This window comes from Sus scrofa, chromosome 12, assembly GCF_054392235.1.
Source record: "Sus scrofa isolate SSC_HxYL_T2T_F1_AM1 chromosome 12, Sscrofa_HxYL_maternal_Yorkshire_Landrace_v2.0, whole genome shotgun sequence".
Taxonomy (NCBI): Eukaryota; Metazoa; Chordata; class Mammalia; order Artiodactyla; family Suidae; genus Sus; species Sus scrofa.
The window spans coordinates 3,893,097-3,921,023 of record NC_139394.1 but is presented as its reverse complement, the minus strand read 5'-3'; the positions used below and the strand labels follow the sequence as shown (position 1 = coordinate 3,921,023).

General features: G+C 55.1%; 1 protein-coding gene across 12 annotated transcripts in view; it reads left to right on the top strand.

The window, feature by feature from the left end:
* TNRC6C (trinucleotide repeat containing adaptor 6C) overlaps positions 1–26,967 on the top strand; it is a 141,485-nt gene extending 114,518 nt beyond the window's left edge. For 2 of the 12 annotated variants that reach the window (XM_021066535.2, XM_021066531.2), the window contains 15 exons: positions 198–255; positions 1,897–2,039; positions 3,713–3,862; positions 5,222–5,368; positions 7,380–7,499; positions 9,572–9,655; positions 9,887–10,121; positions 13,280–13,447; positions 14,711–14,902; positions 15,351–15,494; positions 18,949–19,062; positions 21,262–21,456; positions 22,242–22,312; positions 22,830–22,969; positions 23,939–26,967. In XM_021066535.2, the coding sequence (XP_020922194.2) occupies positions 198–255; positions 1,897–2,039; positions 3,713–3,862; positions 5,222–5,368; positions 7,380–7,499; positions 9,572–9,655; positions 9,887–10,121; positions 13,280–13,447; positions 14,711–14,902; positions 15,351–15,494; positions 18,949–19,062; positions 21,262–21,456; positions 22,242–22,312; positions 22,830–22,969; positions 23,939–24,299 (2,322 nt within the window). In that variant the 3' untranslated portion in view covers positions 24,300–26,967. Of the gene's footprint in view, positions 1–197; positions 256–1,896; positions 2,040–3,712; positions 3,863–5,221; positions 5,498–7,379; positions 7,500–9,571; positions 9,656–9,886; positions 10,122–13,279; positions 13,448–14,710; positions 14,903–15,350; positions 15,495–18,948; positions 19,063–21,261; positions 21,457–22,241; positions 22,313–22,829; positions 22,970–23,938 lie in introns of all 12 variants that reach the window. The other 10 variants (XM_084983449.1, XM_084983447.1, XM_084983450.1 and 7 more) reach the window with 7 other exon arrangements.
* The last annotated feature ends 960 nt before the right edge of the window (positions 26,968–27,927 follow it).

Here is a 27,927-nt window from a genome sequence, read left to right as displayed (position 1 = left end):
TGCTTTTTTCTAAATAAAAAGTATTTTTTGTTTAGAAGACATTTCTCTGTAACCTCAACAAGGAAGGAAAGTATTTCTAGTTCCAGAACCTAACAATATCAGATTAACGTGCATCACCTCCCTGACAGAGATACAGCGCTTCACAAGCTTTTCCTCCTGTGGACGCGTAACCCTCATGAAATTCTCTTCCTCCACAGAGAGAGCCGGCTGAAGAGGCCTTGAAGAGTAATAATATGAATCTTGACCAGGCCATGAGTAAGTACGATGAGACACAAAAGATACGCTGCCTTTTTTAGGAGTTCCCGTCGTGGCTCAGTGGTTAATGAACCCGACTGGTATCCATGAGGATGCGGCCACAGACTCCAAGGCCCACCCGGAGCCAAACTGAGCGAGGCCTCACTCAGTGGGTTAAGGATCCGGCGTTGCCGTGAGCTGTGGTGTAGGTCGCAGCTGTGGCTCGGATCCTGCGTTGCTGTGGCTGTGGGGTAGGTCGGCAGCTGCAGCTCTGATTCGACCTCTAGCCTGGGAACTTCCAAATGCTGCAGGTGTGGCCCTAAAAAAGCAAAAAATAAAGTAAACATAGTTACATTGAATGTTTACATGTAAAATACAGCTGATTCTCTTCACTCATGGTACTTATGTCCTGTCCCTGCAAACACTGGCCCTTGCCCTTTGGGGACGCCCAGGGTTAGGGTCTCCGAGCCTCTGGCCGCAGCATTTTTTTCAACTAGTCTGTTCGCAGCCTTGTCTTATGCGTGATTCTGTTTAACGAAGCCTTGCTTAGCATCTGTCTCTCACAAAGTCGTCTGCTGACTCTCTTTACGGTAAAGCGTTAGCCGGGCAGGTGAACCCCTCCCGACCCGAGGGTCCGGGTCACGGGACCCGAGGCGTCTTTGGCTTCTCGACTCACCCCGGGCCGCCAGCCGTGCTCTTGTTACGTGAGCCATCGCCTCCTGGATGCGCCAAGGGGCCGCTGCCCGCCTTCCCTGGAGCTCCCGCTCCCACTGGAGACGGCACTCCGGCCCTCCCTCGAGTGCGACTCTCCCGGCCCTTCTCCCGGCCGTTCCATGTCGCCGGTCATCAGGGTTGAACTCACGGCCGCCGGGGCACCGCTGCTCCGGCTCCGTTTTTTTGGTCCGTCGGGCTCCACGCAGGCCTTCTTGAGCTCGGGACACTAGCAGCACGTGGGCTCGGGGACCGTGGGGTCCACGGAAGTCACCAGCAAAAAGCCTGGCCCTAAAGAGACCACAGACAGACACTCGCTGTGTGACAGCCTGAGCTGGGAGTGTGTGTGTCAGGGGCACAAGCATATTTTAGCGAGAAGTGACGTCATGAATTCGCGGGCTCAGAATTCACAAATAATGAGGATCCGCTTTATATCCACGTGCAGGAGCCAGACACGCCGTGTGAGCTGCCAGGACTGAGGGGTCCGCGTGAGCCCAAGGGAACCCCGCCTCCTGAGCCCGAGGCGGGACAGAGTTCGGGGCGCCAGGCAGACACCCGTCTCTGAGTCGCAGGGGCACAGGGACCAACTCTGTCCGCCTTGCGTTGCGTTGTCCCCCCAACATCTGGACAGGGCCTTGCAGCCAGCAGGGCCCTCTTAGGAAGGAGGGGCGACAAGGCAGCGGCGGCAGCAGGCGGGTGGGGGTGGGGGGATGAAGGGCCGAGCCCCCGGGGCAGAGGCAGAGAGGTGGCCGGCGTAGCAGGCAAGGAGCCAGCGAGGGACAGGGAGCAGGGCCCCAGGCCACAGACTCCAAGGCCCAGCTGGAGCCAGACTGATCGAGGCCCCTGTTTTCTGAGGGGTGAGGTCTCCACTCCTTCCTGGAGTGTCGGCTGGCACCTGTCTGGGCTCAGAGCTTGAGGCTGCCCCCCCTGCTTCTGTCTGCTGTGCCCCAGGCGCTCTGCTGGAAAAGAAGGTGGACGTGGACAAGCGTGGACTGGGAGTGACCGACTACAACGCAATGGTCCCCAAGCCCCTTGGCTGCCGCCCGCCAATCTCCAAAGAGTCTTCCGTGGACCGCCCCACCTTCCTTGACAAGGTACGAGTTGAAGGGGTTTTTTGGCTGTTTTTTTTTTCTTTTTTTCTTTTTTTTTTGGCTTTTTAGGGCCACACCCGCGGCATATGGAGGTTCCCAGGCTAGGGGTCTAACCGGAGCTACAGCTGCCGGCCTGCGCCACAACCACAGCCATGCAGGATGCTGCATCTGAGCCGAATATGCGGCCTACACTACACCCAGGCAACGCCAGATCCTTAACCCCCTGGGCGAGGCCGGGAGTCGGACCCACAGCCTCATGCTTCCTAGTCGGATTCGTGTCCGCTGCGCCACAACGGGAACTCCACTGGTTTGTTTTGGACTAGAGGAATTTTTCATTTCCACCGTGTCGGGTTAAAAAATTATCAGAGTCTAGTATTTAAGTGACCTTTACCCAGTTTTTCATACATCTGAATGCTTAACTCAAAAGAGGTAGATTATATTTCATATGGTGTGACTAGGAGTAAAAATACTGAAACTGAAAATGGATTTTCGTGTTGGTGGGTGAACTTGGCTGCCTCCGTCTGTCCAACAGACCAGCCTCACCAGGCGTGGGATCTTCTTTCCCATGTACCGTCCCTCTGATTGGAAACGATGTGTTATGTGTGTTGACTCTCGGGAAAGGGCCTGGAAGTGGCTGGGTGTGGGCGCGCGTGTTCTGGGGGCCTCGCTTGGACTGGCCGCCACGCGAGAGGACACACAGGCGTCCCTGGGAAAGTCCCCTGGCGTGTAACTAGTCGCTCCTCTCCGTCTTGTCAAGTTTGGTGTGACTTCGGAGGGGCGGGGGGGAGCAGCGTCCCATGCAACTCGGAATGTTCTACCTTGGAAAAAAATGGAAGCCTGGAAGGACAAGTTGAAAGCAAACAAACAGGCAAAAAACAGGCTCACAGGGGAGACGAGCGCTCCCCTGTGTCCTCAGGTGAGCAGCGTCCTCTGCCAGCGCGCCACACTCTGGAGCGCTGTCACCGGAAGCCCCCACCCTGCCCGCCACCTCTGTGCCCAGGGAAGTCGGCCTTTCAGACAACGGCGAATCCCGTGTGGATTCTACGTATCCTAAGATCGTATTCGTTGGTTATCTGAAATTCCAGCCTAACTCAGTATTTTTACTTGCTGAGTGTGGGACCCTGACTTACTTCCTTAGCTTTAAAGTGTGAAATAATACCACGGGCTTGTTGTGAAGTTAAATGAGATAAATTTGCAAAGGACTTACTTAGCACCTCGTATAATATAAAAAAATAAGCTTTTGGCTCTTTTGAAACTTAGCTTATTAGCAGGTGAAACCATGTGAAATCGCTGTTTGTGGTGATTCAGAAGCAATCCAGTGTCCTCAGCCTTCACCCTCACGGGCGGCCTTGCTAACAGCTTCTCAGAAGGAACCTGTTTGTTTGCAAATGGTTGTGGAGGTTTTCCAAGGAAGACTTTTGCAGTGTTTGTGTCTCCCCCTGCGGGTGTGAGACTGTCGTGTGTGTGGAGGGGAGTGTTCCACTGAAGAGGCGCCTGAACCTGGCTGCTCGTTTTCTTGGTCCCCGTCCTCTCGCCCGTGTTCTCCGTTCCCTCGTCCGCACACGCGTGGTCTTTCAATTCCGTGTTCACCCGCATCCCTTGGTGTCTCCCGGGGCTCTGGTGCTCTGTGTGCGGACGGGCGCCGCACACGGCTCACGCTTTCTTTCCCCGATCAGGACGGCGGCCTCGTGGAAGAGCCCACGACTTCACCATTTTTGCCTTCACCAAGCCTGAAGCTCCCCCTTTCCAACAGTGCACTCCCCAGTCAGGCCCTGGGCGGGATGGCCTCAGGGCTGGGCATGCAAAACTTGAATTCTTCTAGACAGGTAAGGCTGTCGCTGGGAGCCGGGCGCGCTTTCACTCGCCTTCGAAAAAGTGTGTTTGAGACAGAAACGTTCTTCTTTGTAGTGAATGCCTACATTTGAAAATCTAATTGAATATGTAGAGGCAGCTGAGATACTGTAAGGGCTTCCTCCCAAGGGGTCTCCTGGTGTCAGGAATCGAACCCGGTTCCTGAAATGTAACCGTGGTCTAGGAAATGCTTCAGAATTAAACTCATTTTTCCATGTACCTGAAATGTATTGGCGTTGGCACCCAATGCTGACTTCCTGAGCTTAAATGACACATGTACCAGGAGTTCCTTCGTGGCTCAGCAGCTTAAGGACCCAACTAGGATCTATGAGGACGCAGGTTTGATCCCTGGCCTTGCTCCGTGGGTTAAGGATCTGGCGTTGCTGTGGCTGTGGTCTAGGCCGGCAGCAACAGCTCCGATTTGATCCCTAGCCTGGGAACCTCCATATGCCAGGGGTGCGGCCCTAAAAGCCAACAAAATTACAAAAAAAACCCAAAAAGCGAGAGAGACAGGAGTTGCAGCATGGCCTTCAGCTGCCAGGACCCTTCACAGGCCTGGGTGGTCCTTTCTCCTGGCAGCCGAAACCTCCAATGCACCCATCTGCAAGGACACCCCACCCTCTCGCCTGCCCCAAAAACAGGTGACGTCTTCCACGTGCTCAGTGGGGCCTCTTCCTGCCTTTGACCCTGTTGGGGAAGGTGAAGTCACTGTCACACGTCACCGAGGGGGGCACCCGGGGACTTGGACTGACTGGTGCCTCGTGGCATGCTCCCCCTCCCCGCCCCGCTCCCCACAGTGAGGTGACAGGAAAGCAAACAGTGGACTTCCCGTCCCCGGGACGGACGGCCTCTGGCTGGCTCTCCCCGGCTCTGAGACGTCCCTTGACGGCGGTGCTGTGGGACTGGGGGCGGCCGGCCGCTGTCTGCTCGCGGGCACAGTGCTGACCTGGCGGTGGCGGCGGGTCGGTGTCCTGCCGCCAGGGCCCGGGGGTGAGCCCGCGGCGGGTTGGCTGCCCGCGCCCGTCTGGCCGCTCGGGCAGCCGAGTGGGAGGACTGACGGCCTCGCCGCACTCGCTCCTCGCACCCGTTCCCTCCTCTCCGCCTGGCGACCCCCTACCCCCGCACTCGGCCCTCTGAGTCGTCGCACACGGTGCCCAGGCGGCCCTCGTGTCGCTGTCGCGCGTGGCTGTGACCGGCCGGTTCTGCGCCGTCTGCATCCAGTCGACAGCGCCCGGCTGCAGTCCCTCAGCCGCCGGTCACATCCCTGGCAGCGCACCGCCCGTGCGCCACCCCTGCTCCTGCGGCGACGTTGTAACGAGCCCCCGTCCCCACAGACCCCGAGTGGCAATCTGGGCATGTTTGGCAGCAGCGGAGCCGCACAAGCCAGGACCACGCAGCAGCCGCCACCGCCGCCCGCGCAGCCCCTGAGCTCCTCCCAGCCCAGTCTCCGCGCTCAAGTGCCTCAGTTTCTATCCCCTCAGGTCAGACCCGCGTCGGTCCCGAGCCAGAGCGCGTCCCCGCATGTCACCCTGTCGCTCCGAACCCCCTGCCCCTCGTCCCGGGCCTGCCACCGGCCGCCACGAAGCCGTGATGTGACTTCTGTCCTCGTGGTGAGCGAACTGTGCGGAGACCCCACTGGACGGACCTAGGCTGGCGGAGAGGAGGTGCTGGGGGCGCGAAGGGAACCGTCAGGCGCAGGGAAGGCCGGAGCAGCGCTTTAGGGAGACACGAAATGTGTCGGGGCCTCTGTGTTGCAGGCCTGTAGTCAAGCGCATTCTTTCGGAGCAGGTCATTTTTCCCACAGAGACGCTTTAAAAAAAAAAGGTCAAATCGACTTAAAAGGCTATTGTTGTCTTGTATAGTTCTCTCTGAAGCATGATAGCAGCTTTTTTCGAGTTAATATTGTTTATTTTAGAACATTCCACAACTTTAGACCTTGGACTGAGTATTTTAATTACCATGTTACCGTCCTCACCCCTTCTAAGAATATTCAGTAATAGGAGTTCCCGTCGTGGCTCATCTGTAATGAACCCAACCTGTATCCGTGAGGGTGTGGGTTTGATCCCTGGCCTCTCCCAGTGGGTTGAGATGGGAGCGGTCACATCCCTGGCAGCGCACCGCCCGTGCGCCACCCCATGGCGTTGCCATGAGATGTGGTGTAGGTCCCATATGCGGCTGTGGCTATGGTGTAGGCCGGCAGCTGCAGCTCCAATTCGACCCGTAGCCTGCGAACTTCCATATGCCGCAGGTACAGCTCTAAAAAGACAAAATATATGTGTGTATATATATATATATATATATATATATATATTCGATAATAGATTCAGGAGTTCCCTGGTGTCTCAGTCGGTTAAGGATCCAGCATTGTTACTATAGTGGCTCGGATTCAAGCCCCGGCCTGGGGACTTCTGCTTGCCGCAGGCACAGCTGAAACATAAAAAATGAGAACAACAGATTAAAATGGGGAGGTGCCCTTGCAGGTAAACACGGTGAGAAACGTACCGAACACCCAGTGGCAAACATTGAACTGGCCGGTGCCGGGCCCCTGACTATTGAGAGCAGTGAATTCCAGTTGAGCAGGGAGGCAGGCTGACAGCCACAGTCAGGGCTGGCGGGTCTCGCGAGTGCATGTGCCGCACGGGAGGCTGGGTCGTCATGCCACCCCCCCACAGCAGTGCTGGTCCCACGAGCAGGGGAGACCACCTCCTGAGCATAAACTCAGAAGGGTCTCTGCCCACCCAGGGCCAAGGCCCTCCGCCAGGTGCCCCCAGTGCCGTCTGAGCTCCTGTGGGGACTCTTTCCAGGTGGCTGCCTCCTCCCAGGAGGCTCCAGCTCCCTCCTGGAACCCACGCCTTCCCTGCCTCCAGTCCTTAAGTGATGCTTGCTTGTCTTCACTTTGACAGAACGTGACATGAGGAACCAGCAGGAGTTACGCAGAGCCTTAGAAGTTAATGCATAACTGGAATTCCCATCGTGGCCCAGTGGTTAACGAATCCGACTAGGAACCATAAGGTTGCGGGTTTGATCCCTGGCCTCGTTCAGTGGGTTAAGGATCCGGCGTTGCTGTGAGCTGTGGTGTAGGTCGCAGACGCGGCTCGGATCCCGTGTTGCTGTGGCTCTGGCGTAGGCCGGCAGCTACAGCTCCGATTCAACCCCTAGCCTGGGAACCTACATGTGCCGCGGGAGCGGCTCAAGAAATGGCAAAAAGACAAAAAACAAAAAAAGAAGTTAATGCGTAACGAAAACCTTCGGAGGAAGAAAGCCCGTTCTTTCCTCTGCCTTCCCCCCTCCCCCCACCTCCTCCTTGCCTTCCTTCCACGTTCTCCGCAGTGTCAACTAGTAATGCGAAAATTTCTATAGATCTTTAACGGCTTTTCAGAATCATTCGTGAGACAAACATCGTTGTCATTAATCAGTTTTGAATCTCAAAAAACTTCGCAGACAGTGTTTTAACAGAGAGTTCACGTCTCATGGTGCGTTTTTTGTCAACAGGTTCAAGCACAGCTTTTGCAGTTTGCAGCAAAAAACATTGGTCTCAACCCTGCACTATTAACCTCGCCAATTAATCCTCAGCATATGACGATGTTGAACCAGCTCTATCAGCTGCAGCTGGTGAGTGCAGAGACCTGCTCGGGGCCTGGGACAGCGCAGGAGCGTCCTAGGCCTTCCCGGGCTGTGCCCGCCGACTGCCGGAGCAGTTGCTGTGCAGGTCAGGGATGTGGAGGCGTCCGCTCGGTTTGTGAACCGTTAGCAGGATGAGGCAGTTCTTCACCCCAGGGTGTTCCCACTAAGCTTCGCGAATGCCCTGGGGCCTCTGCCATCGCAGTCTCCCAGACCTGACCGTGAGGCCACTCTCTTAGCTCTCAGCCAGCTTTTCTCATCTGAACCCCAGGACCGGCCCCGCCACTTCTTGACGGTGCTCCAAGTTCTTACACAGACCCCACGCTAGAGGCAGAGGACAGTATTGCTGCATCACAGGCAGTAGGTGCCTTAGAGCCGAGGGCCTCGTCCTCCCAGCATCCCTCCTGACACAGGCCGGTGCAGCCTACTAATTCTCGAACGTTTTATACCGGGACGTACGTTGAACGTTTAAATGTCAGCGTCAGGTTGCCCTTAGCAGGAAGCGCCGTGGCCTCATATCCCAGGTGCCTCCTGGGTTCCCCTTCACTCAAGGACCCCAGTGTGTTGTTTCTTTCTGTAGTATGTTTTCCCCTGCTTTGTCCAGAAGTCTCATCTGACGGCTTCATCTCCTAGAAAATGACCAGGAGCCACGAAGGAGGAAAAGAAAAGCCTCCGATAGACAAAACCGTGACATCAGGCTTTCCTTACGGCAGAGCCCTGGGCCCTCAGTCCTGACCCGTTGGTTAGACACACGTCTGGCCAGCCTGCGTGTCTGGTTTCCAGGGAGTGTCTAGGGGACAAGCCACTCTGTGCGGTGAGGCGCCCAGAGCTCTGGGAGTGGCTGGACTTCATTCAGAAAAGGGAGCCGAACGAGCTTGACAGCACACATGGTGTGTGTGTGGCCCAGGGAGGTGGGGCAAACACGTGAACACGTGGCCCTGCTGCGGTGCTGCCACCAGCCAGGAAGGGACCGCTCGCTGCCCTTGGGCCCGATGGGCCGAGACAGCAGACAGCGTGTTCCTGAGAAGAAGCCTTCCTCAGAGGAAGAGACCTTTCCGCTCCTTGGCAACTCTGAAGGCACAGCTGGATTCAGACAGGAGAGGGGGCTCGTGACCGTGCTGGAATCCTTTATTTCCACGTAATTGTTATTGACCACGTAGTGCCAAAGATACCCAGAAAAGTTGGGTTACATTTAAGGTCTTCTGTTTTAAAAACAGTATACCATTTTAACATTTTTCCAGGAAATTGGTAAGGGGACGGTTCAGTGCATCCTAAGGTTGAGTTTGAGAGCCAGTAAGGATTCCCTTACATGAATTATTTTATTCCTTTTGAATTCTTAAGTTAACGAGCCATTGCTAGTAGTGTAAGCTCTACTTCTGTTTGGATTCTATTTTAATAAATTCTCTTGCCCAGAACATCCCCAAAATTCCATATCATAAGAAAAAATGTATAATATGCAGCCAACTTTTGAAAGAAATGACCTGTCCTTCTGCTGCACCAGTGTGGGAAGAGTCTGGCGGTCATTCCAGCGGCCTTGCGGACAGGGTCGGTGGGGCAGAAGTGCCTGGATTTCAGGCGTGTGTGGACGGAGACGTGGCTTCTGGGACTCATAAGCCCTTTACTACGTGTTATTCTGCGACCTTCTGGGGCTTCTGGCCCCTGCTGTCCTGCCGCGTCTTCTGAGCCACTCTGGAAGCTTGTATCTTTATTACTATGGGAAAATAATTTTTATCTTCCTCATTTCTTTTTGTATCTAGTTTGTATGAATAGAGCAGAAGAATTGTGATCTCTTCATTAACTGAAAATATTTACTGACAAACCCCATGACCAGACACTAAACAGGGGCACTGACTGAGTTATTTGTAACGTCGTCCGTGCACTAGAAAGGTTTTGAGAAGACATTTGTCTTTTGAAAATGCTACATGCTTCACAACACGCTTACCCCCAGTGTGGTTAGGGGCCCGAGAATCCTGGCCGTTTTTTTTTTTTTTTAACGTACAGAAGTCGAACCATCCATTGGTGGCGTTCCTGCCGTGCACTGAGTGTTCCCTTTCTGCCCACAGGCATACCAACGTTTACAGATCCAGCAGCAGATGTTACAGGCCCAGCGAAACGTTTCCGGACCCATGAGACAACAGGAGCAGCAAGTAGGCGCCCCGGGCTGGCTGAGCCGTGTCCCCTGCCGTCTCCGTGCCCCCCTGACCTACAGATGCCCGTTGATGAGCTGCCATCTGCCTTGGTTTCTCCCCTGCTCAGCCTCCCCCTTGAAGAGCCTTGGGGCCGCCCGGGTTTGGGAGGAGGTGGGCCCAGAGCGGTGGTGGCTCCGCAGGCAGGCCGGGTGCCCCTCCCAACCTGCGGACGGCGCGTCTCGCCCACAGGTTGCGCGCACAATCACTAACCTGCAGCAGCAGATCCAGCAGCACCAGCGCCAGCTGGCCCAGGCCCTGCTCGTGAAGCCGCCGCCGCCGCCCCCGCCACACCTGTCCCTGCACCCCTCTGCAGGCAAATCGGCCCTGGACAGCTTCCCCCCCCACGCCCAGGCCCCCGGCCTCCCCGACCTGCAGACCAAAGAGCAGCAGTCTTCACCCAACACCTTTGCTCCCTACCCGCTCGGTGAGTCCGGGGTCTGTGCCGGTCACGTGCGCCTGCGGGGCCGGCAGAGCAGAATGGACGTGCGTTCTAGACAAAGCCCGAGCTGCCCGGCTGCCCTCTGCAGAGCAGGAGTTCCACTGCGCCCTGCATGCTCTCAGGCTCCGGCCTTTCCCAGTAGAGGTCAGGGGGTGAGAGGCCAGGGTGACCGCTTCTCCACTGCTGCGTCCGCGCCTCCTGCGTCCCTGGTTCCCTCCAGCCTGAACCGCAGGGACCAGCACAGGTGTGCAGGCTTTCATCACCCGGGCGCTTCTTGACAAGCAGTGGTCGTCCGTACTCGTCCATAGCACGGGGCACAATTTGTGTAGCCAACCGCATCCGCACACACACTGACCCCAGCCACCAGGGCCCCCACCCAGCACTTAAACCCGCAGGTCAGTGGAAGACATGGTGCCGCGCTTGAGGTCATTCAGGCCAGGAGGGACACGGGTTGTGAAACTGAAGACGCTCAGAAGGGCAGAGTCGGGAGCCCGGCTGACCCCTGAACCACGCGGGCTGGGAACTGTGGGGTGCACTCATTCCTGGATTCTTTTCCACAAGTGCGTGCCAGGGTCAGCGCCGTCCATGCCATGCCAGGTTGAATCCACAGATAGAGATGGACCAGGCCCGGGCTTCTGACGGCGCGGAGGGTTGGCGCCCCCGACCCTGCGTTGTTGGAGGGTCAGCCCAGAGCAGGTGCGAGCACTGCCGGCTCGTCAGCTTGGCTGCGTCTGCAGCTACAGGGCAGCGGGGATTAGGAGCCTGAGAGACGCATGCCCACAGGGGCAAAGGCCAGCTGAGTGACGGTGAGTTTCCGCTGACAGTGTCCCCGTTCTGTCACCTGCCGCCGTCTGGGAGAAGAGAGGTCCGTGACTGACAGGCGCTGGTGGGGACTCTGCTGTGCCCTCCCGCTGTCCCGCCCACTGTTGCCTCTGGTTAAGAAGCAAGCTGGCCCCGTGGTTGACCCGCTTCTCAGCCCCCACGACTGGCTCCCACCTGCCCACACTACCTGCTGGCTGCTGTTTACACCCATCTCCCCAACTGCAAAGTGGGGGTGCTCCCCTCACGGGGTTCGTTCAAAGATGACGGGAACTCATGTGCAGGGCACTTTGTAGAACGCTGACTACTTAGGCAAAAACTTCTGTTTTAACAAGAGCTGTTTTAGAAACAAATACAGCTCCGTCTGTTGTGCCAAAATGCTGAGGGCCAGCTTCCTAGTTGTCTTCTGCCCACTTACCTGTGTTTCAAAGATAAAGTATATTCATCTTTATCCTGAAAGATTTTTTTTCTCAGTACAAATGAAAGACTTAGGGAGTTCCCTTGGTGGCTCAGTGGAAACGAACCCAACTAGTATCCATGAGAATGCAGGTTTGATCCCTGGCCTCACTCAGTGGGTTAAGGATCCGATGTTGCTGTGAGCTGTAGTGTAGGTCACAGACGAGGCTCAGATCTGGTGTTGCTGTGTCGGCCGGCAGTTGTAGCTCTGATTCAACCCCTAGCCTGGGAAATTCCATGTGCCATGGATGCGGCCCTAAAAAGACTAAAAACTTAAAAAATAAAAGAAGGTTAGTCTGTAAAACCACCTGCCTGCTTGGTTCCCAGCAGTTTTGCTGAGCCCCTTCCTCCCCACACGGCCTCTCCTCCCAGTCTCTTGTCCATGAGGGACGACCAGGCCTGCGTATAAAAAGGCAAAGCGCCGCCCAGTGGGGAGAGAGGGAGCCTTGCCCAGAAGGAAGGGCCGTCCTGGGCCCTCAGTGCCCCAGGGCCAGGCTGCAGACCTCAAACGGGTGGGATTCCAGTGGGGAGAGAGGGAGCCTTGCCCAGAAGGAAGGGCCGCCCTGGGCCCTCAGTGTCCCGGGGCCAGGCTGCGGAGGAGGAGGAGGAGGGACCTCAGAGAAAGGACACGGGGCCGTGGCCCAGCTCCGGGAGGTGGGGTGCTCTGAGGGCTGGACTGGAGCCCAGCCTCACCGTCCCCTCGCCTGGCTACAGCTGTACGAGGGAAATGAAGGCAGCCCTGTGGCGGTGGGTGTCCTTAAGTTTTGGGGGGCAGGGGCGGTTATCACCAATGTTTAAGAATTGAGAATTTTCTAAAAAAAGTGGTTTCTGGCTTCTCTTGAAAGCAGCTGCACTGGGCCTGGATTCTATTCGCTACTCGCACTGGTGGCACCTGCTTATTGAGACAGGGCGGGCGCCGTCCCCACCAGGCCCGTGTCACCTTCCTTTGTGTTGCCTCTTCGGCCCGCGTGGGCATTTGAGTTTGAAGCCCCTTGTTTCTCCTTGAAAGTTCAGAACAGACATGCTCCCTCCTTGCTTCTGTGCCAGGATGTGGTGTGGGCACTGCAGGTTAGAAACGGCCTGGAAGCACCCGGTTGCACCTCCGCTGGTCTTACTCTCCGGCAAGCAGCCGGCCAGCTCCCAGCGGGCGTCCATCGTGGGGCTCCTCCTCCAGCCCTCTGACCACCGCCCTGCCCCCCCTCCACTGACCCGGCACAGGGGCTATGCTTTCGTGTGCCCAGTGTGTGCCTGCTTTTAGCTGTAAGAAACAAACCCAGGATCGGCTCACGTTCCAGCACCCACACCTTGAAATCGGCTAGTGGGTCCTTTAAGGGAGTGTGATGGTTTATTCATGACAGACTGTCGTCAAGTGCCTTCCCGAAAGTGGAACCGCATGCTCCCTACCAGTTCGTCCTGGCAGGGGCCTGAGGATGTGGTTCACATTTCTGCCGGATTTGCTTTGATCTGGAGAGTTTCCTAAGATGTCCGCAGATCAGAAAAGAATTTCCTAATTGTTTGGACTGGTTCGGATCGTCTCTGGGCTCTGACTGAAGCCTCGGGCCCGCGTTTGGCACCAGCACGAGTGAAGTGGAGAGAATCATCGGTCTTAACCTAATCCAGGAGTTTTGTCGCCATCCTCACCCTAACTTAGGAAGAATATTCCTAGAAATATATGTTACGCAAAAGACAAAAGGGGGTGTTTTTTGTTTTTGTTTTTGTTTTTGTTTTTTGCCCACCAGTTAGAGTTAAACGTTAGCGTTAAAATACTTGGCCGTGAATTAAGCTTTACATTGATTCTCCAGGAGATCTTTGGAAAGTAACCAATTAGAGGAAGAGCAGACAAACCCTAACGGTGTTTTTATTTGTAGCTGGACTGAATCCAAACCTGAATGTCAACAGCATGGACATGACTGGTGGTTTGTCCGTGAAGGACCCGTCTCAGTCCCAGTCCCGCCTCCCTCAGTGGACACACCCCAGCCCGATGGACAGCTTACCCGGTGCTGCTTCTCCGCTCGACCAGAACCCCAGCAAGCATGGTACGTCCCGGCCTCGGCGCCCGGCGTCTGGACGCCGCTCTTCTACCCACAGGTCGCCCGCACTGCTACTCTTACCGCGTTTCTTGTCTAAGAAGTCGGTGCTGAAAGCTGAATGAAACGCTTCCAAGAGGGAGTTGCTGCTGTAGTGCAGCAGGTTAAGGAGCCGCCGGTGTTGACTCTGGGGAGGCTCAGGTCGTTGCTGGGGCGCAAGTTCCATCCTCATTCCAGGAACTTCCACGTACCATGGGCGCAGCCAGAAAAAAAAAAAAAAAAAATCCAGGAGACTAAAGCAAGCAGAACAAGCACGTAGATACGGAAACCAGAGTGGCGGCTACCAGAGGGCAAGGGCGGGTGGAGAGCGAAACGGGAAAGGGGTCGACTGTGTGGGGACAGAGGGCACTTGGGTTTTGGGGGTGAGCACGCTGTGGTGGAAGCAGGCGTCAGAACACGGCGCCGACCTTTGAAACTTACATAGTGTTATAAACCGGCGTTTCCTCAAGTTAGACATTCCCATGGGCTCCGTTCTGTTAGCGAGTCTGTGAGATCCCAGCTGGTCAGGGATCAAACACCTGCAAACCCCACCTCTCACACCTTCGCTGCAAACCACGAAGTAATTGAAAATGCCCCAGAGCAGCAAAGAGCTCAGGTCACGGCCACACACTTTTAGTTGTATCTGTAGCTTCAACAAAAAACGTGTCCACTAAAAGTAATTTTTTCAATAAAAATGATAAAACACAAGAAAAATCTAATGCTTAGAAAAGAGAAGCAGCAAAAATGCTAATAACCGTAGGAGGTGATCTCAAGCATTAAATTTCACTCTCAATTTCCTGGTCACATAAACAGCAAAGGAGACTTAACAGGGTATCTACTTCTCTCTTGAGATAAAGCACCCCAAAGAGAAAAAGCAAATTCTTCCTAATGGCGATTCTGCAAGAAAGCCGTCCTGTGCTATCTGGGCACTTCCTTGGCAGGAGGACGCTCAGGCCCCCCGGGCAGGTGGGGCTGGCCGTCCGCGTCCACACATCAGTCTGTCCTTCCATAGTGCCGGTAGCAGACGGGCGGGGGTGGGGGCGGACAGCAGCTGACCGCAGCGACTCCCACGTTGTCCCCAGAGAGCTCCGAAGACAAGCTGACACGGTTCTTAAAGAGTTTGTCTTCCAAGGGCCAAGTTTGGGCTGGCTGATGCAGGCACGTCCTCCCGGAGCACGCTGCCCGCTGAGCCTGACCGCGGCCTCACTGGCTCTGCCTCCTGCCGTCCCCCAGGTGCTATCCCTGGAGGCCTGAGCCTTGGGCCTCCAGCTAAGTCCTCCATCGATGACTCCTACGGCCGGTACGATCTGATGCAGAACAGCGAGTCGCCAGCCAGCCCTCCCGTAGCTGTTCCCCACAGCTGGTCGCGTGCCAAATCCGACAGCGAGAAAATCTCAAACGGCTCCAGCATCAACTGGCCCCCAGGTAAGTGCACGCCACACTTGTGGGCTGCGGCTGGTCAGCTCATGCTCCGGGCCCAAGGACAGGGATCAGACCCAGGAGAACGGGGATCCGGGTCAGAGTCCTGGAAGCATTAAGCCCGTAGCTTTGGGTTCTCAGATAAGCTGTGGGTGTGGTTGGCGTCACAGGCTTTTCTGTAGCCGGCAGTTCAGGGGAAGGAGACGGGGAGGGCCCGGGTTCTGCCTGGTCAGAGTGTGTCGGGGTGTCATCCTCCCATCTGGACACTTAGTGTTTCGTGTGGTGGCTCGAATGCCTGGTTTGTTCCAAAGGATCGATGACTGACTAGGGAAAGTCTGCAGCGCGTCCTTCAACTTCATGAGCGGATTGTACACGTTTCCGTAAATTGCTGCGCAGCACTGTGAAGGTGCTCGCATGCTCCTGGTTTGGTTTTGATTGGTTTGGAATTTTCCAGAATTTCATCCTGGAGTTCCGTGGAAAGGACTTCAGAACATAGATCCCGAGAATGACCCTGACGTCACTCCTGGAAGTGTCCCCACCGGGCCGACCATCAACACCACCATACAGGACGTCAACCGCTACCTCCTCAAGAGCGGAGGTGAGGGGCGGCGGGGACCTGCTCCCGCCGCCTGGGGCAGCCTGAGGAGGCGTCAGGTCCTGCTCACGGGGACGCGGCGATTGCCTTGGGCTCAGTGTTTGGGCTGGACTTCGGAACACCGTCGTCTGTAGGCGTCCTGTTGTACGATAATGGTGTTGGCTCACGCTTTTCAGTAGGTTTGCCCTTGAAATCTCCGTGGCTGGAAGTGCATGGACCCTGGGCTCGTCCATGCGGTCTAGTTTCCCTTCCACAGAGAGGTAAAAAGACCGAAATCCTTTCCCAGGACTTTGTCCCTGGCACAAACCGCCGATGCCACAGCTTGGCACGCCTTCCCTGTTCAGGCCTCGGGACACAGCGGGAGGAAGCCCCGAGCTGAGCTGCGAGGTCCCGAAGCAGAGCTTTCAAATGCAGGATCGAGAAGGGCAGCGACCTGCCAGCCCTTAAGGCCTGCGCGTGGGGACAGCCTGAAAGTGCCGCTGCCGACAAAGGTTTACTCTCAGCATCTGATAAGGGGGCAGAAGGGCCAGCTCACCACAGACCCTGGGCGCCAGTAAGGAGGACGGCTCCCAGAAGATTCATGGAGGGTTCCTGCTTACACACGGCATTCCTTGCCGATGGGTCTTTCAGGGGACGTGACAGGACTAGGGTGCGGGTCGAAGGGTGGCGGAGACCAGACCACCCTTCCCAGCTGGGCGCATGCTCGTGTTGGGACGCAGCTGTGGCTCAGAGCAGGGGTGTTCCAGGCCCCCAAAGGGACTGATGGGGGGGGAGGCACAGGCCAGAAGGGAGACCGGGCCCTCGCCCTCAGCACCCGCATGTGGCCGCGGGATCCCGGGCGCAGAGCCCGAGTCGGGGTATCTGGGGCTGCTGAGAAGTGGGGGTGAGGGGGCACCGAGGGCCCTCGGCGTAGAGCAGAGCTTCCCAACCTGTGATCTGACCTGGCAGGGAGCTCTGAGGGCAGAGCTGAGCAGAGGAGGCAATGCAGAGAGCAGCCAAGCCTCGGGGGGCAGGGGCGGGGGTGGGGGCGAGGCCGAATCAGGACCTCAGCTCTCAGCTCGAGGACACGGAGAGCAGCCTCTGACCCCAGGGGTTGGACTTGGCCCCTGGACCCGAGTCTGGGCGGCTCCTCCTCCGCCTGTAACCAGGCCTGGCCCTGGAAAGCCCTGGCTCCCCACCTCCTGGCTTGTTATCTGAGAGAAAGGAGCAGAACTAGGGGATCTTTGTAGAGGAAAGCACCACGGCCACAGAGCGGGAGGAAAACTGGGAGGCCAGACCGTGCCGTCTGCGCCTCTCCCAGGCCAACGTACCACCCACCCAACACACACAGCTTCTACACAGCCCGGAGACTGGCCTCATTCAAGACCCAGGGCAAAAGACCGTGGAGTTTTGAGTGACCAGCTTGATCTAAAGTACAGAGAAATGGAGTCCCTGTTGTGCCTCAGCGGGTTAAGAACCCAACGAGTATCCATGAGGATGCAGGTTCGATCCCCGGCCTCGCTCAGTGGGTTAAGGATCCGGCGTTGCCCTGAGCTGTGGTGTAGGTCACAGAGGCAGCTCAGATCTGGCGTTGCTGTGGCTGTGGGGTAGGTCGGCCGCTGCAGCTTGGGTTCGACCCCTAGCCTGGGAACCTCCATGTGCCGCGGGTGCGGCCCTAAAAAAAAAAAAGCAAGGAAAGAAAATGTGTCCCAGAGGGACGGGAGCAAGAACTAGCTCCTAACCTCTGGGTGTCTGGCTGCCTTACAGATTTTCCTAATGGGACTTTCTGTCTTCTTTTACTGAATATCCTAGGCATTGCTTTTATTTTTACTTTTTTTTAATTTATTGGTATTAGAAATTTACATTAGCCCAGTATTTGCTTGGGTGTTGTTTATAGTTTTAATCTTTCAAGGTGAATGTTGGCCAGACAATGAAGTGCAGGCACGCCATCCCCCAACATACTGATACTAAAAAGGAAATTAATCATAATTTTATGTGACAGATTTCAGTGGAAAACTAAAAGGTCAAAACTGGAACACTTAGGAGTTCCCATCGTGGCTCTGTGGTTAACGAACCCAACTAGGAACAATGAGGTTGCAGGTTCGATCCCCAGCCTCGCTCAGTGGGTTAAGGATCCAGCATTGCTGTGAGCTGTGGTGTAGGTGGCAGATGCAGCTTGGATCCCGTGTTGCTGTGCCTCTGGCATAGGCTGGCAGCTACAGCTCCAATTCGACCCCTAGCCTGGGAACCTCCATATGCTGCAGGTGCAGCCCTAGAAAAGGCAAAAAGACAAAAAAAAAAAAGTAAATAACTAGAACACTTAGAAATCTAAGTACCCTACTGTCAATTATAAAAGAAATACCACATAAGGCTAGATAGTCTGTAATCTTGGGATCTTAGCTTGATGGTATTTTGTTGGTAAATGAAAGCAGAAGGTTTAGGAACTAAGCTTACACCCCTAGCCTGGGAACCTCCATATGCCGCAGGTACGGCCCTAAAAAGACAAAAAGACCAAAAGAAAAAAAAAAGAAAACCCCGAAGACTTGCAGATTACAAAGAAATTTTAAGGTTTGTCAGCTCTGGTGCCATATTCTAAGACGGGCAGCTGTAAACAGCTGTGCAGGTCGTAGACTGCACAGGTCTGGGAGGTGCCGCACCCACCTGGTGGTGCCTGTGAAGGATAACCCGGAGGCTGCTCTGGTCGCCGCCCCAGACGGGGCCCAGCACCAGGGGCCCGCGTCTTTTGGGATCCTGTTCATGACAGTAAACAGGGACAGCCAGGCTGTTCTGTGTCCCTGTCCCCACCCCGGGCAGCTTCCACACTGGCTGATTAACTTCCCAACTCCGGAGCATGCCGACTCATCCTGCTTGAACCCACCCCAACAGCACTGCTTCATCCTCCTTCCTCCAGGATCAGTGCCCGGGAACCAGCACCAGCAGGGGTGCTCAGGGGAGCGCGCCCCTCAGCCCCTCCCTGGGCCAGAGGAACAGGGCTCTGCGAGTAGGGAGCTGTACTTCCCAGGTCACGGGAGCGCCTGGTAACACAGTCACTTAGTGGGAGTTTAGTCCTGTGTTCCAAAGAGAGGTACGAATGGGGGTCCCTGAGACCTTTTGGGACAGGAAAAGTGCTGGTCTTTTTGTGGAGTTTTGTTTGTCGATTTAGTGGGTGCCCTTGGAGGTGCGAAGAGTCAGAGACTGGCCCTGCCCTCGTGTTTTTGTCTAACCGGAAGGGGACATCCACGTGCTCAGGGCTCCTGAAAACATTCTCCTGCTTCCTGGCCTCTGCCGGCCGGTGGCTTCCTGTGTCCGCCGCTGTCCTCTCCGCCGCCACGGCAGCCACACGGCGCCTCATTCCCGCCGTTGCCACAAACGGCAGCCTAGGAGGAGCTTGGCTGCGGCTGTTGGAAGTCGCGGCCCAGGCGGCGTGGCTCCCCCCGCAGCCCGCTCACCTTTCTTAGTGCCGCGTTTGGTCCTGCAGGGTCCCCCCCACCACCTCAGACCGCCACGCCGCCTTCCCTGAGTGCCCGGCCGCTGGGTGCCTCCGGCTACAGTCGCTCCCTCAGCAGCATTGCGCCCGCGCCTGGTCTCGCAGGTACGCACCCGGCCTCCCCACTCACCCACCGGTAGTCTTTTCTTTCTCTCCCGGAACAGAACTGACGGCTGGCTTTGCCTGGCGGTCTCCCCCGCTCCTCCCTGAGCTGGGAGGCCGTGGCGCGATGGAGAGCAGGCCTGAGCTTTGCCGAGCCGCTGTGGGGCCTTGGGGACCGAGGCTTCCCGGACCTGCCCCGTCCCCTCCCCCGCCCCCCAGGGCCGTCACCAAGATCCCAGGCTCATGTCAGCTTCCCAGGACATGACTGGCCACTGCCTAAACCTCTGCTGTCCTCTCTCCGCACCCCCGCTCCCCGCCCCAACTGTGAGCCCAGGGCGGCACAGGGCGCACAGAGGCCAAGGCAGCAGCTGCTTCGAATGTGCTGTCACTTGCATTGCTCATCAGGACAAGGGGCCCCAGCAGCCCCGAGCTCAACTGCCAGCGCCCAAGATGTGCCCGCTTCCATCACCCGGATGGATATAGTGCCTGGGTCATTCTTCTATCACTGTGGACTTGACCAGTTGTTCAAGTAGGAAATTTCTTTTAGGCTTAGAGGAGAACTGAGAATTGTCGTAGTAACTTCAAAGGAATTTTTACTGGAAGTTTTAAGACAAGGACGTAGAGAGACGGCACACACACAAGCCGAATGTGTGCAGGTTTGTAGAACGATGCAGAACTTAAGTAAGAAGAGGGTTTATTTATAAATTTCTTCAAATATGTTTCTGCATTCCACCAACCTTCTCATCCAGACTTTAAACCAATGTAAGAATGCTAGCTATACAAATTCTTTTTATGCCAGTACTTAGGGGAGAAAGTAGCTTTGCTGTAGTTCAGCATCTTATTTTTTAAAAAGAGAGGAGTTCCCTTGTGGCGCAGCGGGTTAAGCATCTGGCGTTGTCGCTGCTGTGGCCAAGGTTCAATCCCTGGCCCAAGAACTTGCACATTCCACAGGGACAGCCAAAATAAAAGAGAGGAGTGAGCTTCTGGGTCGTTTGTATTCCTTCTAATGTTTATTCTCTCTAATCTTGGCAGAGGGGACGTGCTAGGCCTTCGGTACTTCCCAATGAGGAGCTAAAGGCCCGGGCAGATAGGACCTTTGTCTCAGCAGATGTTCATGGCGCTTTGGTTTTTCTGATCAGTGCCGCCTTTGCTAAGATGAGCGTTTGTTGTTGCCAAGCTGCAGCTGAGCCGGTGGCCAGGGCGGAAGGGGCGCTCCTCGCAGGGTTTGCTGGCCTGCACCCTGCAGCGCTGACGGAGGAGCTTGGCGCCAGCGACCACTCTGCCCACTGTTCTCACCACTCTGGGCCATGGAGGCAGGAGACGCAGGTGCCCTGGCGCAGGGGGCACTGGGGCTGGGGGCCACTACTCGTTTTGTTTCTCCTCCCAAAGAGCCTTAAAACAGGCTTCCCCCAACCAAGGTGCCAAGATGCCCAGCTTCTCAGCCCTGGGCAGCACGCATTCCTGCAGACCCAGAGCTGTAGTTATGCTGGCAGACGCGAGTTCAGGGAGGTTGCGTCCGAGGGGCTTGGCTTGGAAAGGAGAGGGTGAAAGATACATACGGGTTAGGCCCTTGACCTTGACCAACTTGTTACATGACAAGATGGGTCCCAGAGAATTCGTTGATAAGTTAAAATTGAACTACAGGAGGTCCTGTCGTGGCTCAATGGCTAAGGAACCCAGCCAGTATCCATGAGGATGCACGTTCAATCCCTGCCCTCGCTCAGTGGGTTAAGGATCTGGTGTTGCCGTGAGCTGTGGTGAAGGCCGCAGGCGCCGCTCGGATCCCGTGTTGCTGTGGCTCTGGTGTAGGCCAGCGGCTACAGCTCCAATTCAACCCCTAGCCTGGGAACCTCCATCTGCCGCAGATGTGGCCCTAAAAAGACAAAAGACCAAAAAAAAAAAAAAAAAAAAAAAACTGGACTACAAAAAGGCTATCTTTTGGGGGGCAGACTTGGGTGTGGCACATGAAGCAAATTAAGTAGCAGGAACACCATCAAGGTCTATGCTGCACGCCGGCCGACTGTGTCTCTGGGTAGAAATTGGAGCGGGTACGCCCGTGGTCCGTGTGGGGCGCCTCACTCGGGGCCTCGTTGGAGCCCGCGGTCTGCTGGAGCCCGAGCGCCTGGTAGGCCTCCCTAGCCGCTGCTGTGGCTTTTCTTCTCTGACTCAGGAACGCCTGTGGCCCTGTCTCTGCCTTTCTAGGTAAACTGTCAGACATGAAGTCGACGTGGTCGTCTGGCCCTGCCTCCCACACGCAAGCCTCTCTGTCCCACGAACTGTGGAAGGTGCCCAGAAACACCACTGCGCCCACGAGGCCACCTCCAGGGTTAACCAACCCCAAGCCCTCCTCCACTTGGGGAGCCAGTCCCCTCGGCTGGACCAGCTCTTACTCCTCGGGTACGCGTCTGCTCTCGGGTCCGTGCCTGCTCTGCTTGCGCTTTAGGGGAGATGCCTGTCATTTTGTCCTTTGTGAGGCCCCCAGACCCTGGGAGGGTTTGGGAGGGGCCGAGGCGCCCTGGGCTCTGGGGGGTTACCTGGGCCCAGGCTCTGCGCCGGTGTTTCACCAGCAGCTCTGCGTGTTCTCACACAGCTTGGCTCTGAGCCAGGAGGTGCTGGCAGTCCTGGTACCCACTGAGGGGCCTTCCTGGGCCCTCGGAGACACCCCTTCAACCAGCCTGAGGGTCTCCGTTTCCACTTGGATATTTGCTTCTCCGCAGGGCTTTCCAGGCCAAAAGCAAAACCACCTCCCGGTGTGAGTGCACCTCCACGTCCTGAAGGTGCAGTTCTGGAGGCTTCTCAGGCTCCTTCCGACCTGAGATGGGGTGCACAGGGGCTTTAAGAAACTGAGCGGGAAGCCAGCCTGCAAACAGCAGCCCTGTGGGTCTGCTTTGTTTTGTTAGGAAGTGGAGTTTCAGGCCATTGATGTTAAGGTGGGGCTGGGGTGGAACCTGCGGGCAGTTCTCAAGTCTTTGCCTTCACCCATCACACCAGCCTGCAGGGGCTCTGCAGGGATTGTGAGTTTGGGTTGGTTGGCAAAGGGTGAGAGAGAGAGAGGGAGAGAGAGGCTTGGCGGCACAGCGTCCGCCTGAGCGGCATCTGTGAGACGGAAGGGCTGGGAAGAGCTGTGAGCCCCACGGCCGCGCCGACCGCCTGCGCTGACCAAGTTCTCCCCGGGCTCGCAGGTTCGGCCTGGAGCACTGACACCTCAGGAAGGACAAGCAGCTGGCTCGTTCTCCGCAACCTCACGCCCCAGGTACGGGCACCGCGAGGTGAGGGCATGTCACCAGGCCTGAGCGCCTTGACCGCCACCCGAGAGGGGCTCCCACTCGCCCCCAGGCACCCTGACCCTCCCTCAGGGACCAGGGGCAGCCGTGCCCAGGCAGGCCCGGGGGCTGGGCCACGTTTCTGGTCAACTGCTTACTTTTCAGTCTTCTGGGGCTTAACCAGAGCTGCTCACCCCGACTGGCCTGCTCACTGCAGGACCAGCTGGCCTGTGACGTGCTCTGGGGAAAGGGGGTCAGAACCCGAGCAGGTCTCCTCGTCCTTCCAACACCTAACTTGTGACCTAGAACCGAGAAGCCCACGATTTTTAAATTTCGTGGTAGAGGCGGCGGGATAGACGATTGCTGTCATGAAGTCATACATTACGCCCTTTCAAGGACAGACAGCTTCCCGGTGCACAGTGCATCCGATTTCATACACATTCTCCTTGGAGAACGTAGTGGAAGAGGCCCAGGACGCGCGTTACCGCCCCTCTGCTTCCCCATCAGATCGACGGCTCCACCCTGCGGACGCTGTGTTTGCAGCACGGGCCTCTCATCACCTTCCACCTAAACCTGACTCAAGGCAACGCCGTGGTCCGGTACAGCTCCAAGGAGGAAGCCGCCAAGGCCCAGAAGTCCCTGCACATGTAGGTTCCGCCCCTCAGCCCGAGGCCCAGTCCCTCGGGTCGGGGCCTGGGGGTGTGGGAGGGGCCTGCAGAGCACAGATGCTGACAGGCTAGATTGGAAGGTCGGAAGCCTGCTGTCGAGGCTCTGAGGTGCCTCGCCTGATCCCCTCCTGGCCTGTGTCTGTGTGTGTCCTGACGTCTTATAAGAAACAGCTGCAGCGTTCCTGTCGCTGCTAATGAACCCGACTAGCGTCCGTGAGGACCCGGCTTTGATCCCTGGCCTTGCTCAGTGGGTTAAGGATCCGGCGATGCCGTGAGCTGTGGTCAAAGACGTGGCTCGAATCCTGCGTGGGTGTGGCTGTGGTGTAGGCCGGAGGCTACTGCTCCGATTCAGCCCCTAGCCTGGGAACCTCCATATGCTGCACGTTCAGCCCTAAAAAGACCCAGCCCCCAGTCTTGTTGCCCCACAGCGGGGACTCCTCATTGAGAATCGTTCCTGTATTTATCTATATTGTTCTATTTTTTGCTGTGCTGTCCTCATCGGGCTTTGGTATCAGGATAATTCTGATACCTTATAAAATGAGTTTGGGGGTTTTCCCTCCACTTCAGTTTTTGGACAAGTTCGAAAAGAATTTCTGTTAATTCTCCTTTAAGTTTGGTGGAATTCACCACTGAAACCGTCTGGTCCTGGGCTTTTCCGCATTGGGGACTCAGTCTCCTCACTCATTGTTGGTCTCCACTCGGCTTTTGTTTCCTCATGATGCGGTCTAGGTAAAATCGTGTTTCTGGGAATTGGGCCTTTTCTTCTTCCGGGCTAGCCAGTGTAGTGGCACATCCTGTGTGTTTCTGTGGCACCTGTTAGAAACGTCCTTCATTTCGGACTTTATTTGTGCCTTCTTTTTGTCTTGGTTAGTCTAGCTTACGGGCGTGTCCATTTTGCACGTTTTCACCCAACCGGCTCTTCCTCTTGCGGCTCTCCCGCCCTTCTAGGTGTGTCCTGGGAAACACCACCATCCTGGCCGAGTTCGCCGGCGAAGAAGAAGTGAACCGCTTCTTAGCGCAGGGCCAAGCACTGCCGCCCACCTCCAGCTGGCAGTCCAGCAGCGGGACCGGCCAGGCGCGGCTGGGCGCCTCGGGCGGCTCGCACGGCCTGGTGCGGAGCGACGCCGGCCACTGGAACGCCCCGTGCCTGGCGGGCAAGGGGAGCAGCGACCTGCTGTGGGGCGGGGTTCCCCAGTACTCGAGCAGCCTGTGGGGCCCCCCCAGCAGCGACGACGGCAGGGTCATCGGCAGCCCCACCCCGCTGAACACTCTGCTTCCCGGCGACCTTCTCAGCGGGGAGTCCCTCTAGCCCGAGGCCGCGTGGGCGCCACCATCATCAGCACGGGGAAGACCCGCCGACCCTCTCCAGTCCGGGCGTCGCCGCGGACCCGGCAGCCCTTGCGAGTACCTCTGTCCAGTACTGAAGACGAGCCTCGGCCTCAGTCCTTGCGAACTGTTCCCGAGACAGTGCGGGCTGTGCTGGGCCCGTGTCGCGCGTGGCGACAGGATGCTTCTCACAGCTTTTCATTTTGTGTCGTCTTATGTGTGTATGGTGTGTTGTCCTTTTGATTTTTTTAAGTATAAAAGCTGCTTAGAATAGTTCTATCATGAAGGGCACTTTGCAGATTGTGGGCTGGAAAGGGTTATTTTATCACGGGGTGGGGGGGCGGGGGCGGGAGACGGGAAAGCCTATTTAAGACGAGCCTGTGACGATTATGCACATTCCCAGGGGCGGAGCCCGCATCGGGGAGCTGGCGTCCATCGCGCCCGGCGGGCCTGGCGGCCCAGACCAGTGAGCCGCGCGGAAGGAGCGGTCTGCCATCTGCTCCCTGTCCCCACGGGTCCGCCTATGCACATTACCCTTGTTTCATTACTTTTTCATGTCATTTTTTTATCCCAAAAAATATTTTTTAAAAGTTAAAAAAATAGACATATCAAACATGCAAATACTTGAATCCAGCAGGCCAATAATGAAATGTGAACACTTTCTAAGTCTAATTCTCCACTTCCAGGTTGACATCAGTACGCAGAAACAGGCTCTAGGAAACATTTCTAAGTTCACAGCCTCTGTGTGTGCGCGCGTGCGTGTGTGGGTGTGAGTGGAAACCGAAGCACGTGTGCGTGTGCAGGTGTGTGCGCGTTTTCTGTGTCCGTGTGTGTGTTAAGTGTGTGAGAGATTTAACTGTGGATTTTCCCTTTTATTCAGTATGTGCTCTTTTTTTTCTTTTTCTTTTCCTTTTTTTTTTTTCTTTTTTGGCGCATTGGTCAAAGGTTTGTTATTATTATTAGCTTCTAACTTTGCACTGAGTGTCCCTGCCCTTCCTTTAGCTAATCCTATACATTAAAGAGAATTCTTAGGACAGGGCCGGTGACAATTCATGTGTAAATGTTTACTCAAGGACTCTGTTATTGCGTTTAAAAATTACAGTGTATATCTCTGGAGAAATAATATGTATACCTACCTTTAGCAGCTTTTTATTGTGGACTAATGCAAGAAAATTATTACCAGAGTATTGCACCATTTTTCCATTTGGAATATAAAGTTAAAGAGAAAAAAAACTCTTGCTGAACTGTGGCCATAGATACTTGTGGAGGATGGATGGTTCCTCGGGAGGAACGGGAACAAGCACTTGGACGTGGGTTGTGACTGCTTTCGGAGGAGCCCGTGGTGAGGGCTCCCACCTGTTTACAGACCTTTTTTTCTCCTTCAGACTTTAAAATTAAAAAAAAAAAAAAAAAAAAAAAATTAAAAAAGGAATTTAAAAAAAAAAAAAAGACTTCCGTCGTAAAGAAAGCTATTTTCAGAAGCAGGTCCGCTCCTTCAGAGCTCTGGGATTGAGCAGTGTTGTTTTCCCCTCCGGCCATCGTCGTGGACTCTGTCCACTGTCCCTCCATCGAGGGGACGAGTGGTGGTCACTGTCTTGCACACGCGGATGCGCTCTCAGGAAAGCCAGGGTTCCCGAGGGGCAGCTCCACACCATTTCATGTATTTTGTAACCCAACTTCTAGCACTGAAGATGTTATTAAAAAAACAAGCAAACAAAAAACAAAGAAAAAAAAAAAGAAAAAAAGAGGAAAAAAAAAACCACAAAGAAGAAAGATACCTAATCTCTAACGTGTAGCAGTTACGTATGTACCAAATAACGGACTCAAAGGAAATAGATGTTCGAAGAGTGCTTTATATATTAAAAATTGCTTTATGTTTTAAAAATGATCAATGTTTTGATTGTTTTTGCAAGAAAGACAGACAATGGAGTAACATACCCTCAAGTATGTTTAAAAATATATATATATGAACATTGTGCTCCCTGCCTGCTTGATCAGGAAACTTGTGCATTACATTTTTTTTAATTAGCTTTTTAATGGTTTTATCAAAACAAAACAAGAAAAAAAAAAAACAAAAAAACAAAAAAAAAAAGAAAAGAAAAAAAAAAGTTCCTGCAAAATTGCAGATCCACAAAAGCTGGTTTTATAGAGGATCATGAACTATGCACAAACTGGTTCCAGACTTTTTTCTCAAGTTCGGTAGTGTATTTAGCTAAACAGACCTTCCTCAGAGTAACTGCATCTCATTGCCTATTCACGCACTCTGTATATTTGGTGTCCACGTCTCTGCAAACGTACATCAAATATAGGTGCGTGCGTGTGTGCGTGCACCCAGCTTCCCAAGCTGCATTTAGCATCGAGTTGTAGAAAACTCCTGATATTTTTAAATTGGGGATGGAAGTAAAGAATCTGTTTGTTTGTTTCTGTTTTTTTTTTGTTGTTGTTGTTGTTGTTGGGGTTTTGTTTTGTTTTGACCTTTTATTTTGAATTAAAGACGTCTGTAACTCTGAGATTAAAAACCGAGTTTGTGGCTTTTAATGTTTTTCCTCATAGAATGTGATTGTTGAAGAAAATGCACCGACAGTTGCTTTCAAAAGTACAACGCTTTGTTGAATCTTAATAAATTGCAATTTTTTTCTTGGCTGTTCGAATACCTGTGTTTTTTATTTTTCAAAGACGGATGTCATCCATATTCACTTTGCATGTGTTGGGAGCGAGACTTGTCCTTCTGTGTGTAAGAAATTCCCTGTCTTTTTGTGTTAGCCTCAGAGTTTGCATTTATAATTAAATAAACTCCAAGTTTCCGTTGCTTGACTTGTAACTTTATCATTTTTGTGATTTTGCAGTCAACACTGAGCTCCTATTAATAGTCGTCGAGAGGTGCGGTAGAACTAGAGGTCTCCAGGAGCTCCCGCTGTGGCACAACAAGATCAGCGGCATCTTGGGAACGCTAGGACGCAAGTTCAATCCCCAGCCCGGCACGGTGGGTTAAGGATCTAGCGCTGCCACAGCTGAGGCTTAGGTCGCAGCTTCGGCGGCTCGGATCTGATTCCTGGCCTGGGAACTCCATACGCCGGGGCCAAAAAAACACCAAAAAAGAACTAGAGATCCCCACCTGCTACCCACCTGGACCCACTCCCCACCCCCGGGGGGGGGGACCAGCGCTGTCGGGGCAGCCATGGGAAGCGGCCCCAGCCGAGGACCACTGCTCGCTCTCACCCATGACCCTGTCTGGGCATCAGAAATATCCAGAGAAATGGAGTTCCCATCATGGCACAGTGGAAACAAATCCGGCTAGGAACCATCAGGTTGCAGGTTCGATCCCTGGCCTCGCTCAGTGGGTGAAGGATCTGGCGTTGCTCTGCTGTGCCCTTAAATAAGTCCAGCCCCGGTGCTTCTGTTTCCTCAGGCGCGTAAGGAGAGCCTCTTGAAGACCAGCCAAGTGTCCTTTGAGCCCCGCCCGGAGCAGCAGAAGGAGCGTCTTTCTCTCTCTACTCTCAGGGGTTACGACCACCTTTTATCCGGGAGATAGGACCCTGGCTGGCCCCCCGTGGGCAGGACGGGAGCAATTTGGGACCTCGAGGAGGAAGAGCGGGTCTCAGAACTGGACG